General features: G+C 36.0%; 1 protein-coding gene across 1 annotated transcript; it reads left to right on the forward strand.

The window, feature by feature from the left end:
- The first annotated feature begins 332 nt into the window (after positions 1 to 332).
- Positions 333 to 1,247, forward strand: ZFP42 (ZFP42 zinc finger protein). Its single transcript, XM_072777701.1, has one exon. It carries the CDS (start codon positions 333 to 335, stop codon positions 1,245 to 1,247), a length of 915 nt encoding a protein of 304 aa, XP_072633802.1.
- The last annotated feature ends 14,631 nt before the right edge of the window (positions 1,248 to 15,878 follow it).

The following is a 15,878-nucleotide window of genomic DNA, read 5'->3' on the forward strand; positions in this document are numbered from 1 at the left end:
TTGACCGGAGAGGTCAGATAATATGTGGGGATACACATGTAAGAGTTATAGCTATGACCTACATCTTACATGTAAGATGACCTACATGTCACAGTTCATTTCTCTTACTTTCTTGGGTTTATCAGAGAAGAAGCAAACAACAGCCATTTTGCTATTGAAAAGTGAGTTTGAATCATTTTCTGACAATGGTTCTAAAGTTGGAATATATTTTATCTAAAGGTTACTATCTCAAAGCGGGTGTTTCCTGAAGACAACTTACTCAGATCATTGTCACTTAGAAGTGGTTGACATATCCTGGTGCAAATATACAAGGAAGAAGCAAGCAGAAAAATATGGATCAGCAACTGAAGAAAAGGGTGAAGACTTGTGGCCAGAAAGGCCCGGGTAGAAGAGCCTTCAGTAGAGATAAGCCAAGGCCATCCAAGCCACAGCCAGTCCAACAGGAACTTTGCAACACAACATGGGCCTTCGAAGATGAAAGTATGTTCTTTGAAACTAGCCATCTGGTTGTTGGAGAAGATTCCTTCTCTGACTGTTACATAGAATGCATAATAAGGGGTGAGTTTTCTGAACCCATCCTGGAAGAAGAGTCACTTAAGTCCCTTGACTACCTGGAAGAAGGATCAGAACAAGAGCTTTCTCAACAGGTTCTCACAGCAAGCTCACTTCTGGAAAAATCTCTGAAATGCATGCAAAAAGGAGCAAAGCAAGAACTTCCTCAACAAATTGTTAGAGAGAATTCAGAGCTTGAGAATTCTGAGACCATAAAAAGCAAGAAGCTTCCTTGTGGAGGAATACCTAGCATGGACCTATCCAATCCTAAACAGTGTGCAGAATTTGCTGGAAAGAAACCAACAAAAGATAAGGAATCTGAGGCTCCAGAAAAAATTGTTTGTCCCCACAGTGGATGCACAAAAAAGTTAAAGAGTAGAGCTTCCCTGAGAAAGCATCTCCTCGTCCATGGTCCTCGAGATCACGTATGTGCAGAATGTGGGAGAGCATTCAATGAGCGTGCGAAACTAAAAAGACACTTTCTGGTTCATACTGGAGAGAGGCCATTCCGGTGCACCTTTGAAGGATGTGGGAAACGCTTTTCCCTGGACTACAATTTGCGTACACACGTATGCATCCACACTGGGGAGAAACGTTTTGTGTGTCCCTTTGAAAGCTGTGGCAAGAGGTTTATTCAGTCAAATAACCTGAAAGCTCACATCTTAACTCATGCAAAGACCAACAAAAATCAATGAAAGAGAAGATGGAAAATAATCCTTTAACAGGATAAGCATTAACAAAAGAGTGACGTGGGGACAAACATACCTTATTGTCTCCAGGAGAGAACTTTTAAAGCAATGGCAACCTTACATGGCATATTTTCGTTTTAATGTTACTACAATGCTCCTGTAGTTTATGACACTATTTGAGAACACTGTATAGAATTACAGTGTGTTTCCAACAGGAAGGTCAATAATGAATTTACTTCAAAAGCATAATCCTTAATACATTATGAATTGGATTACTGGATATGGAACTTATTTTCACATGTTATAAATATGAAATTTTTTAAAGTGTATTTCCAATTATTAAGCTTTTGCCTTTTAGGAACAAACTTCGAGCTACGTGTGATAATCCTAAAGAATGAAAATTTGGGAGCAGACTGTCAGTAAGTGAATGAGTAGTTAAACATGTTTAAAAGTTCAATATATCTTTAATCATTTTTTATCATTGTATAAAACTGTATTGAAATCATAGCCATATTTGAGTGGCTATTTGATAGTGTCAATTCATTGGAATCTGTTTTAGATATTTTGAGAGGAAATGAAATCCCAGAGATATGCTTAAATCTGGATTTAAAAAAAATCAAAGACGTGTGTGTATATTGGAAAGATTGTCTTTGAAATTAAACATTGCAAAGATTAATATTGAAATATTGGTGAGGAGTGGGGAGAAAGTTACCCTTCTACATGGCTGGTTAAGATATAAATTGTCACAGCTATTTTAGAGAATATTTTGCAAGAATGCTTTATAAGTTTTCTAGGGCTGGTATGTAGTGTCTCAAAGTTCTGGAGGCTAGAAATCCAAAACCAAGGTGTTGGCAGGGTTAGTTCCTTTTCAGTGTCATGAAGGAAAGGTCTGTACCTGGCTTCACTCCTTGGCTTATAGATGGCCATCTTCATGTTTACATGGTTGTCTTCCCATATGTCCCCAACTCTTCTCTCTGTGCATGTCCATGTCCACATTTCCTCTTAAAAGATACCAGTCATATCGGATTAGATCCCATTCTCATCCCATCATTTTAATTTGATTACCTCCATAAAGCCCTCATCTCTAACTAAGGCCACATTCTGGGGTATTGAAGTTAGGATTTTGACACAAATTTGGGGAGGTACAGTTCAACCTGTAATATGCATTCCCTTAGACTAAATAATTTCATTTGGAATTATATGCTACAGAAATAGTTGCACTAAGGTACAAAGATATTTGTTCAAGGATGTTAAGCATATTTTTAATTTCTTAACATATTTTTAATTTCTTATCATATGTCCATTGAAGAGAATAGGTTGCATAAATCATGATACCTCTTTTCAGTAGAAAGTATGTAATATCCTTAAAGGAACTCTAACAGTAAAGGGAAGGAAATAGAACCACAGCCAGAGGGAAGCCACAGATTAGGAGGAGGAGGTTTGTTATTTTTAATAGATATTAAAATTAATAAAATAAATATTCTGGGACAGAATCTAGGGTATTTATATACTATGGGGAAAAAATTAGAGAAAGTGGTTAAATGTATTTTGGCTAAGGGAGGAATTGTTTTGTCCAGAGGTGACTGGTAAAAATAAAACTATCACTTCAATATGGGGATTAACCGAATCTCCGATTGAAATAGTGTTATGATCAGCAGAACATATGCAGCTATCAACCTTGGAATGCATTACCCTCCCTACATTAATTAATAGTTTAAATACTCAGTGGTTAACATACCACAATTGACCTTAAGATTTAAGACCCCATTGGAGGTAATGGTAGCATGTACCATAAATTTAACAGCTTTTCAGAAAAAAAAAAAAAAATACAAAACACTATATAAGCAGATCAACTTGAAGATTTAATTCTGATTTGAGAAATGGCAAAATATACAATCACATGACTTAAAAGCAATTAAAGAAAAAATGAAGGGATTATATTTTTACCTAGTTAGGTCAATTTACCCTGGAATATTATGGAAACTATCACATTTGGTATGGCATTTGTACCATCACTTCAATAGGAATGTGGGTCCTGAGTTTTTAACTTAAAAGGAAGAGTGGGTACAATCCATTCATAAATTGGAATTTCTTATAAATCAAACACCTGAGTATAGAATTTAGGGTGGGAATTTGGTATTTGACCAAGATGATGAAGCATATGTTTGGCTTTTGCTTGATATTAATTTGTTTGTTTTGGTCCTCTGGATTTCTACAGCAGAGCTGAATTAGGACATAGACTATAGGGAAGCAAAAAGGCAGGACTGAATAAAGAGCAGTCAAAACTAAAAGTCAGTGATAGGGTCTAGGCAGCAAGCTCTTAAGACCTGGGCAGCAGCATCAAAAGGGACAAGGATCAAGATTGACTTCCCCTTGTAAAGGCTGGCCTACTTCTGTAGATTACTCCTGGAGCTGAGGGGGCCCAAAACTCATTATTTTCAACTCTAAAGCTTAAATGTACAAGAAACAAACAAAAAAAATGTACAAGAAACACCAATTTGAGAAAATGTTTGTGTATCTAGATTCAAAGGCTTAGTTAAATTCTGACTTGGGAATAGGATGCTCCTTGGCTAACCTTCTAGTTGTTTGTTTTGTTCCCAAAGAAGATGCCTAAAACTGCTAAGAATGAAGGGGAAGAAGGTATGTGGATGGAAATTTGACAAAGGAACAGAACAGGAAATTAGCTAATGAGGATGTGTTGTCTAAATTCCTAATAACAATGTTTTGGAAAGGAAATATACATATACTTCTCTACATTTGTATTCTAAGGATGAATACAAGATGTGTGAACATGTAAAAAGGAAAATGGAAAACTGAAAAAGGAAATCAATCCATCTAGATTTTCACATGTTTCTAGGTACCAGCATGTTACAAACCCAAAACCCTGAAATATGAATAAATGTGTTTTTGTTGTTTTTTTTTTTTTTTTTTTTTTTTTTTTTTTTTCTGTTTTCATGCTGGTATTTGGACTCATGGGCCATATCATTTTTTTTTCTTTTTTACGGCCAAACATTAAGTCAGAAGGTAACACCAGAGAAATGGCTTTCCACAAAAAAACTAAAATTGTGAGGCAGCCCATCACTTTCTTGGGATCTCTAACATGTAGGTCATAGTTGGCACTTAATAAATTATGGAAGGAATAAATGTAAAACCATAGCTTGATATGCTTTTTAAAATACTAATTATGAGGTTCTCAAAATTATATATAATTTAAAAACCGCTAATTACTTGTCTTTACATAAAATCTCCTGGTTACTGTGTAATAAGGTGAACAACTTCACTAAAGTAGTATTTGCTCATCAAAGAAAAAATACATATTTATTACTCGATACATGTATTAACTCTCACTCTCCAAAAGGAATCACCACTCTTAAAAGATTTTTAAAAGTTGTTCTATTGTTTGGTCATTTTTTAAATAGTGATAATTATCTTAAATCTCTTTTTTATTCCTGTCCTTCTCCAAAATGGGGAGGAGACTGGGGTCTATTTATGTCCTAACATCTTGGATTATGAAGCACTAATCCGCATTGAGAATTAAATCCATTAAGACTGATTAATTAAAAATTTTTTTTTAATTTATTTTTGACAGTCACAGAGAGAGAGAGAGAGGCAGAGACACAGGCAGAGGGAGAAGCAGGCTCCATGCACCGGGAGCCCGACGTGGGATTCGATCCCGGGTCTCCAGGATCGCGCCCTGGGCCAAAGGCAGGCGCTAAACCGCTGCGCCACCCAGGGATCCCCTAAAAATGTTTTAAGATACCTTCCAACTTTAGTTTCTTTTATCTCATTCTCTGATATGTATACAGATCTCCCAGACAGCCATATTTGATTTCTTTTTTTTTTTTTTAAGATTTTATTTATTTACTCATGACAGACAGAGAGAGAGAGGCAGAGAACACAGGCTGAGGGAGAAGCAAGCTCCATGCAGGGAGCCTGATGTGGGACTCCATCCCGGGTCTCCAGGGTCACGCCCTAGGCTGAAGGCAGGCGCTAAACCACTGAGCCACCAAATATGGCTGCCCCATATTTGATTTCTTCATTTCACCTTGGCTACAACATACATTAGTGGACACAGGATTTCTATCCTATTCTATCTAAAAAAAATAACTTTATACAAAAGCAATTTGTCAGATTCTTTTCTGTGGAATATGCATGTGCAGAAATCTGTGTGTGCTTATGTTTTAATTACCTAAAGCACTAGCTCTGAATAAAATGCATGATTACATCCTACATTGGACACAGAACAGTGCAAGATATATTAAAAAGCCATTATATTTGCAACTGTGAGCAAGAGACTATAATTAAAAGGCAATTGGATGAAATTAGCTTTGAGAGTACAAGAGTTTAAGTAGGATTTGGTAAATGAACATTAATGGTTAACATGTGGTTTTTATTATGTCTTTTGCTTCTTCTGTCTGTGACCCCAGGGTTGAGTTTCTTAGATTTCAGTGGACCAGACATGTGAAAACACCTGTACAAAGCTATGCTTTAACATGTGGCTAAAGTTATATCCATAAAAGAAGGCAACATAACTTTTGTGACTTTAGTAAATCAAAGGTATTAGGTAAGCTAGAATGATACCCTGGGCATTAATAAACTATTTCTAATGCTCCTAAGATCTCAGGTATGTGTCATAAAAGCATAGTTCACACTTCCTGCAGCTCAAAATGTTGGTCATAAAATACACATGTACAAATCAAAGAAGGAATAAAACTTTAAAGAATTTTGATTATCGTGACCATTAAATATAAAAAACTTGTTAAAGTTACACACAATATGTGTAATACCGCTTCACCTTTTTCTAAGGCAACTCGTTGCAGACTACTGAAGATTTGACATCGTTCTGATATTTCCATGTGTGGAGGGGAGGTGGAGATCTTTGTGTTTATCAGGTATATATGCCTAATAGATCTACTTAGGGCAGATTAAAGATAACTGCAAATTCTTTCCTATTCCTCTCATTAAGAGTTGGAGTCTATTTCCCCTCCCCTTGAGTTTCTGCTAGTCTGTGAATATCTTGATCAATAGAGTTAGGTGTAAATGATGCTATAATAGCTATGCCAATTTCAGTCCTGGTAGCTATTGCTCTGCTTTCTTGTAAACTAACTGCTATTTAAGAAATAAGGAAAGACAACCATCATCCTGGGCAAAATCCAGGCCACATGTTGAGGACCTATAAGGATAAGACCTGGAGAGAACATGGCCAAACAGTGAGGTGCCCGACATGGGAATGAAGAGCCATCTTACAGGATCAGCCATGCCCAGTCACCCCAAGTGACACCAAATGAACTGTAGGCAAATTACCTGGACAGTCCCTTCCCAACTTTCTGACCTATGAAATGATGAACAAAATAAAATGGTTGTTAACATGGGGACTATAGCTGATAACATTATATTATATAGCTAGAATTTGCTGAAAGTAGAACTTAAATATTATCACCATATATGTGTATATACATAGAAGATTATATGAGGTGATGGATGTATTAACTAGATGGAAGGAGTCCTTAATGTATACCTGTCAAATCACAATATACACTTTAAATATCTTAAATTTTACTTGTCAATTATACATCAATAAAGATGAAAAGATTGTTTTAAGTCACTTGAATTGTGGTTTTTGTTCACTATGCAGTAACCACAATAAACACTTCAGATTTATTTGAATTTTACAGTTTCCACTTTGCATTTGTGTAATGACTGTTGTGTGTACATGTGTTTATATATATATAAATACACACATACATATATACACAGATAGCTTTTACTAATTAGTTTATGACTAAGTTCAAAAGGAATTAATATGTTTTCAAATTTATATCCTAGACTCAAATTCAATAAAAGACATAACAGGGAGGCAAGTAGTGAGTTCCTCTCTCCCAGACCAACAGAGACTGATCTATTAGGTAGGTAGGATATTTAAAGAAACCACAGCTCCCTTTAATAAAACTAAAACTCAGTTTCTCTAAAGGTTGATAGAGGGAGAGTCTCCCTTAGGGAGAAAGTTTCTCTTGAACAATGGTTTGTGTCTTCCTGGGGGGGATGACATAATCAATAACTGCAGCTACCATTACTGTCTTTAAAGGGCCATAGTCCATTTTAACACCGTCCCATCATGAGGGCACAGCTCTTTCCTTATTTCTTTTCAGTGAAAATGAGATCAGGCTGGACAATTAAAAATCTCATTAGAGTCAAGAGGCTAACTCGGTATAGCTTGCTTTCTCAGGTCACAGGCTTAAGAGATAAATCCACCTGTTTGGTTGGGATCCAGAGTTAAGAAAAGCTCCAGTGATTAGCTTTCACCTAAGACCTGGTTTAGGTTTCTGACTGAGGACTCCCTTAACTTACTAAGCTCAGTATGTCTAGATGGAGTATTTAAATAGGGAGACCCCTAAAGTTATCCCATATGGTGATGGAGGATGGACAAGAAAGATGATCTTGTAGAAATTGGCAAGGAACAAATTTGGAAGGGTTTATAAAACCGCCTTTAAAAGTTAGAATTTTGTCTTATAGTCAATGAAGAAAGTATTGAAGGTAATAGGCAAGTGACTGACATGATCAAATTTATGTTTTAGAAAAACCATTTAGGATGGAGGATAAAAGATTGATTTGGGAATAGGAAAACAGGCAGCTGTTGGAATAATAATCCACAGGAGATATGACATGTCTTATTGGACTTTATATTTCCAGCACAGGCATAGTACACAATAAATGATTAATGGATGTTTGAATAAATGCTTGACTTGACATAACTAAAAGTATTTCCAAGAAGTAGTAAAAATAGAAAAATGACAGATGCACTAAACTTAATATCACTGACACACAACATCAAAAGATAAATAATCTAGTTTAAAAATGAGCATAGGGCTCAAATAGACATTTCTTCAAAGATGCATAAATGGCCAATAAGCTCGTGTAAAGATGCTCAACCTCAGCCCCTAGAGAAATGCAAATCAAAACCACCATCATACCACTTTGCACTCTACAATGGCTATCAGAAAACAAGCAACAACAAAAAATACAAATGTTAGCCAGAAACTGGAGATAGCCGAACTTTCATTCACTGTGGGTGAGGATGTAAAATGGCGTAGTCTCTCTAGAAAACACTTGAGCAGTTCCTCAAAATGTCAAGCATGATTATTATGTGACCCAGCAAGTTCACTCCTGGAGAGATATAAAACTCTGTTCACACAAAAATTTTTATGTGAAGGCTCATAATGGCATGATTCATAATAGCCAAAAATTGGAAATAAGCCATTTCCAACCCTCCAACTGATAAATGGATAAACAAAATTTGGTATGTTCCACACAATGGAATGTTATGTTAACCATAAATAGGAACATGTTACAACATGGATGAGACTTGAAGACATGGTAAGTTAAAGAAGACAGACATAAAATCTCCATATTTTATGATTCAATTTACTTGAAATGTCCAGAATAGATAACACCCATAGAAACTGAAAGTAGATTATTGGTTGCCAGGGGCTAGGATATGGGTAGAATAGGTAGTGACCACTAACTAATGGTTTCTTTTTGGGGTGATAAAAATGTTTTTATCTGATCCTCGTAGAATTGTGAATGCACTAAAGAACATCTATATACTTTGAAAGGAAGAATTTTATGGCATGGGAATTATATCTCAATAAAGCTGTTATTTTAATAATCACTATGCAAACTCATATTGTGTTATTAACTGTTTTACAGACGCTTGCATCAAAAGTAATAACTAAGCACATCAGATCCTCTGGAGGTTAGATAGCCAGGATTAAGAACTCAGACATCAGAATCAGGCAAATTGAGTGGAAACTGTGTGACCTCGGGCAAATCACATAACTTTTCTGAACTTTCAGGCATCTGTAAAATAGAAATAATACCTATCAGAGATGTTGTGAAGGTTAAATGAGACAAGAGACAAAAAAAAAAAAAAAAGACTGAGCTAAAGTGCCTAAGAAATGAATGTCTGATATTATTTTCTGTGTACTATTAATATGACCTCTAGTGGGTATACTGTGTCAAGACCATGGTTCTGCCCCTTAAGATTCTTATAATCTTATAGCACCCTGTAGGTGGTTGATAGAAATGATCACATTTATGTTTCCTTAATGAGCATATATATTTTTTCGGAAAGTGTTAAAGATGAAAATATTTAAGGTCAGGATCTAGCAGTTTCATTTGTTTGCTAAAACTTGAACCTCTGTGACTTATACATTGGAAGGTTTTCCAAAGGCAGCTTTAAAGTGCTTTAAAGGAAGATCTGCTATTTTCCAAGCCCAATTCACCTTCTCTCCCTTACACCAGCCAGCTTCATAGACATTTTCTGCTACTGAATGCACAAGGCAATTCAGAGACCTTGCTCTCAGGAGCACAGCTTCCCCCTGGTTCCCCAGGCAAAGCCACAATGGTGTCCTCAAATAGAATTCATGGCATCCTTCTCAGTCCAGGTTTTCCCCAGCTAAAAGTTTTCCTTATAAATGTTAGTGCTCCTTAATTGCCAGATATTTTTGGATAAAGTTGAAAATAACATACAAAGAATATTCATAATTTTATGAGTTTTTTTCTAAGTTCTTGATTTTTAGTTTCTTTCTGAGATAAAAAGTATGGGTGGGGCTCAAAGAATGTTCCCTTTGTCCTAATGTCCATTAGTGGAGACCATGAGGATGGTCCTTCTGACTGGTCTTTAGCTGTAATTTAGGTCCATCAATAGGTGTTTTGCAGTTTTAGGGAAATAGATTATCTCTTTGAGGACCTCTAGATTGGGTAATACTTGAGGCTCTAGGGACATCTGTTACAAGCAGGGTCTGAGTCCCACAAAATATGCTTAGTGCTAGAACTAGTGACATGTGAATGGCAAAATAGTAAGATGCAAATTGAAAGAGTTCTATTTCCAAAGTATAATTCTAAGACCGTTTTTAGTTCTGAAAGTCTGTTCTAATTTGATGGTGTTGACATATGATAAATGAGTCATGTTAAGATAATACAGTAAAAGGTAAGAAAGAGATAAATTAGTGTTTTATTGTTATTATATTTTTATTATTACCATTACTAATGACTTAAGGACACAGGTGCTCAAACCATTGGCCTTGGCTTTCGAGGGAATTATAGGTATCTATTTTAGAGTGGTTGAAATAATAAAGATACACATTCACATTCGCAAAGCGCTTTGCAAATGAAAGGTATGGTGTGAGCATAAAATGGCACATTATGAGCACAACATGCCATGTAAAATGGAACAGAATGTGTCTCTGCCAAAATCCATAGTTGAGGCCTGAACCCCTAGCACCTCAGCATATGAAATAAAGCTTTTACAATGTGGGTTAGGTCAAATAGGTGGTTAGAATGGTCCCTGATTCAATCTGACTGGTATCTTTATAACAAGAGGAAATTTGGACACACAGAAGAGACACCAGGGATGTGTACTCACTAAGGAATAGCCTTGTGAGGACATAGCAGGAAGGCGCTATCTGCAAGCCAAGAGAGACTACAGAAAAAACAAACAAACAAACAAACCTGCTGACACTTGATCTTGGGCCTCAGGCCTCCAGAATATGAGAAAATAAATGTCTGTTGTTTAAGCTACCCAATCTGTGGCATTTTATTATGGCAACCCGAGCAGGTTACACAGTGCACTTTGGGGAAGTGCAGTCAGAGGAAGAATAGGAGCAAAGACAGGAGTCACAAAAGAGCCTTGCACAAGCAGGGAATAAATACTTGGCAAGAACTGCCAGGGAATTGACTGGAGGTTTGCACAGACCCCTGTGCTAAAGTGAGCTTTATGCTCTGCTGAGGAGCTTTAAGTTCTCACACACAGAAACTTAAGTCATTGAAAGGAGACTTCCAGGTCATCTGGGTTTGTTTTGTTTTAATTGCTATTGTTTTAAGAAATGGGATCATTTTCAAGAACTGTGGCAAACTATAAAGCATAAATAAGAGATAAACACACTACAAACTTTACCAAGTAGAAGGAACTGATAAAGATGTTCCATAAAATTCAATGAGTTTGGGGCACCTGGGTGGCCCAGTCGGTTAAGCATCTGCCTTCCAGTCAGGTCGTGGTCTCATCAGGGTCCTGAGAGAGAGGCCCACATTGGGCTCTCTGCTCAGCGGGGAGTCGGTTTCTCCCTCTAGCCCTCACCTCACTTGTGTTCTTTCTCACTTACTCTCTGTCTCAAATAAATAAATAATCTTAAAAAAAATCAATAAGTTTATTTGGAAAAGCAATACATTCAGCTCTGCATGTTATATCTACCACTATTGTATGACCTGTGGATGTGAGCATCTGTGAAGTAGGGGTGAAGAAAAAGCTAGAGAAGACAGGTCTGTTTGGAAGAAGTATTGAAAGCCTGAAAAAAGGCAGCTACTGTAGGGAGAGAGAGAGAGAGACGAGTAAGGTAATACATAGGTGAAATTATCAGGCCATGGTAGATGCAGGGGAGGAGGAAGAAACTGATAAAGTTTGTCTAGAATGGTCTTTAGGTTCCCAGCTTGGAAGAGTGGGTAGGTTGGATGCCAGGAAGGGAAACAGAAGTTGGAAATGCAGGAGGAGGAGCAAGGGGAGACTATGTGAGTTTAAGATGAGACTCATTGTGTGTGTTGGGACACAAACAAAAATCACTGTGAATGTGAACCTAATTGAATTTGACTGGGGAAGCTAAGAGTTTTACAGAATTAGCATTTCACAATTCTATTTCTTAAGATAGTTTAACTCTGTGTTACAATAAATAAATAAATAAATAAATAAATAAATAAATAAATCAGAGAGGATAAGTAGCATTTTAACAGGTTAAGGCTGAGATAGTTTCATTACATTTTCAACCCTTCAGATTGACTAGTAAGTCTATGACAAACTTAAAATACATAAAATCAAAATCAAAACAGATCAAAGCCATTTTGTCTCTAGCAGTTAAGTATTTATTTGCACAGAAGATCAATATGCTCAAGAATATCCAGCCAAATCTTTAAAATAATTAGGAATTCAAAGACCCACTATCTAGAAATTTCTCTAGTCAAAGAAATAACCATCGTTGTAAAATAGCTGACAAGCCATTTATTAAAACAGCAGGCGACTAATGCTTCTCCTTGTTTCAAGGTTACATTATAAATCAACTTAGAGGGGCAAAAGCCTTGTAGGAGACCTGTAGGAGGATGAGCAGAACAATTTAAACTATTAAAAAAAAAAAAAAGAGTCCTAAAGTGCATATCTTACTTACAGAAAGAATGAGGTTTAAAAGGATGATAATTAACAGAAATTGACACAGCTGGCATCCAGCAAGTTTCAATTGCAAAGATCATATAAATTGATTTATAATGTTCCCATGTGGCTAATGAAAGTAGATTGGTGACCATATTGTTCTAAATGATTGCATTAGAGAACATTATTACTTTGGAGAAGCCCACATTAATAATAAAATCATTATCACCAAGGAATAAATAAAATAATACTTTTCAGAATCAACGTGTTGGATTTTAACACTCATACTTTACTATTATTGTCTTTCAAAATGATTAAAACAAAACCTTGAAAGAAGCATCAGTTCTGCTCTTCATTTTATTTTTCCCTTGCAAAAAAAGGAGATTCAAAACCTTCCTGATGTCAGCACTTAGAAAGGTTAATTATTCATACCGAACAATGAAGAGGAAGCACTAGATTTAATTGGACACATGCTTCTCACATTTAAAGATCGGGGAGTAGATAATGATGTCCCTTTTGTGTCCTTCCAAAAGAAATATGGGGAACTGATAGTGTCTCATGTAAGTCTTAAAAGAAGAAAACGTAGAGCATGCATTTTCGTAAATCACTCACTCATTAAGGAAAAGAACTCAGAAGAAAGGAAAGGTAGTCTCGATAAGATGTAATCCTTTCACAGAGCTTAGATACGATCACATTTAAATGTCTTACTTTGGAAACAAGTCCATTTGCTATCACTAATCTCTAGACTAGTTGATAATTCTGACGTATAAAGTTTTCCCTAACTACAGGGACGTTCTAATCAAGGAAATAGTTAAAAGGAATAAACAAACAAACAGAAAAACTGGACTTCAGAGCATTCCATCAACGAATTCTGGTGAAAGCTTATAGGAAATGGTGACAGTAATACTCTTTTGCTCAAAGCAAATAAACTACACTGTAACCTGCATGATCAGAGAGAAACCCAATCTTTTTTGTTTACCTATCTCCTGTGCTTAGTATAGCATCCAGTAGGTATTAAGTAGGCAGGGCCTAACTACATGTCAAAAAAATGAACTTTGGAAAGGTCAATTCCAGGACATATACTGACAAGAAGTTATAAGTATTCTTGGAGCAAAAATCATTCACTCATCAAATTTTTTTAATGTAAATCCCTTTTTGACATATTAGATGCAGAAAAATGTACAGATCATGCAGTCACTTGCATTCCACTTGCCCCTTCCAGACCTTATCCACCCTCACCCAAAAGATAACCACTCTACTGACCTCTAACACCATTGTAATTGTTGATGGCATCTGGGAAGTTTCTGCTTTAGGGCTGTTATAAATAATACTGCTGTGAATATTCATATGTCTTTTGGAGAAAAAAAAGGTTCTCATTTCTTCTGCATATAATTAGAAATGGAATTGCTCATCATTTGTATATATATATGATGAACTTTAAAAGATATTTTCAGTTTTCCAAAGCGAGAGAGAAAATTCCTCTAAAGAGTCATCTTAAGCAATGGGTAGGAGTCCTTTATCAGCTGTGTGTGTCATGACACACAGGCTACTCCTTCTGTCTTCCCTCTCACAGGAACCAGGTTTCAAAAATTATCTTCTTGGTCTAATTCTCTTTTGATAATCTCATCCAGTTTTAGGCCTCATTTTACTTATTTATTATTTATTTATTTATTTATTTTTAAGATTTTACTTATTAGAGAGAGAGAGAGCACGAGCAGGGAGGATAGAGGAGGGGTGAAGGGAGAGGGAGACTCAGATATCAACCCAACTGGCGACCTCACCCCACAACGTTCACTAAGTCTTTACTTAGTGGAAACTTCTCAGCAAGATCTTATCTGATTACTCTATTTTCTGCCTTCTCACTCATCACCATCTAATATACAATATATTTTATTTATTTGTGTTACTGTCTCTCTTTCTTCTGAAATGTAAACTCTATGAGGCTAGGAATGTTTGTTCACTTCCATATACTTTTGAGTTCAGTAATTTTGTTTTGTTTTGCTATATCCCAAACACTAGTAAGAGAGTCTGGTGCACAGTAGGCATACAATAAATATATGCCAAATGAATAAATGAACTTACTGAAATTTTATTTGGCAATCTGTTAATAAATAGCCTAAAATCAGATATAATACTCAAATAGAGTCTTACAAGTAGCCCACAAAAAAGAAACTATAATCTTCTATCTTATATATTCTGTCTTATATATGTGATAGCTACCCACAGATAACACAAAATAGCTTTGAACAGTTGCTTCATTTACAGACTTTCTGGATTTTTGGGTTTTTATGTGCTGCAACCTTTCTCAATATCTTGCTGGAGTCAAAATAGTCAATGAAAAGTTATACCCACTATACAGAGAACAAACAGCGTGAAATTCATTCCATACTTTACTCTTTCTCCATATTTTAGTAAACTCTAGTACAAGATATACAACGCATTTTCCTTGTCCTAATAATTTTAAAAATCTAAGGAAAGGAATAATAAATATTTTTTCACTATGAAACAAAAGTACATATAGAGTGACATATACATGAATGATGAAGGGTTATCTATATAAGCTTCACTGAAATTCTAATCCTTGCATCTTCTAATCTTGAATAAAGAAGAAGAGCTATAGGTCATTCTTAAAATTTTTTCCAGTAAACGGGGTATGAATTCATAGGTTGTATAAAAATCTGTAAGCACTTATTTTCTATTTATTATATTTTTTTCATAATGGAAGTAATATATGATTATGATGCATAAAAAAGAAATACAGGAGCACCCAGGTAGCTCAGTCTATTAAGTGTCCAACTCTTGATTTGGGCTCAGATCATGGTCTCAGGGTGATAGGGTTGAGTGCTACACAGGGCTCTGTGCTGAGCATGGAGTCTCCTTAGGATTTTCTCTTTCCCTCTCCCCCTTCCTCTGCTTATGTGTGCTCTCTCTTTCTCTTTTTTAAATAAATGAATAAATCAAAAAAAGAGAAAAGAAAAACCACACAGAGTGAAGAGTTAGCATCATTGCCACCCTACCCTTTTCTTCATATGTCACTAAAGATAAGTGTGTAGTATATTTCCTCTCCTCTGCATTTGTATGTGTGTGTGTGTATATACCTAAAGTTTGTGATATATATTTATAACATGCATGATACGACCTTATTTCCCTTATGAAAATCTTGCTATTTGTGTCCAGATATATTTGGATTTTTTTTAAATGGGATGATATGGGGGCACCTGGGTAGCTCAGTCAGTTAAGCATCTGCCTTCAGCTCGTGTCATGATCCTGGGGTCCTGGGATTGAGCCCTGCATCAGGCTCCTTGCTCAGCGAGAAGTCTGCTTCTCCCTCCTCCTCTGCTTCTTCCCTGGCTTGTGTACTCATTCTCTCTCTCTCAAATAAATAAATAATCTTTTTTTTAAGGGATGATATGAATACTATATGACCATGTTTTACTAGTAGTGCT

Source organism: Canis lupus, chromosome 15 (genome assembly GCF_048164855.1).
Source record: "Canis lupus baileyi chromosome 15, mCanLup2.hap1, whole genome shotgun sequence".
NCBI lineage: Eukaryota > Metazoa > Chordata > Mammalia > Carnivora > Canidae > Canis > Canis lupus.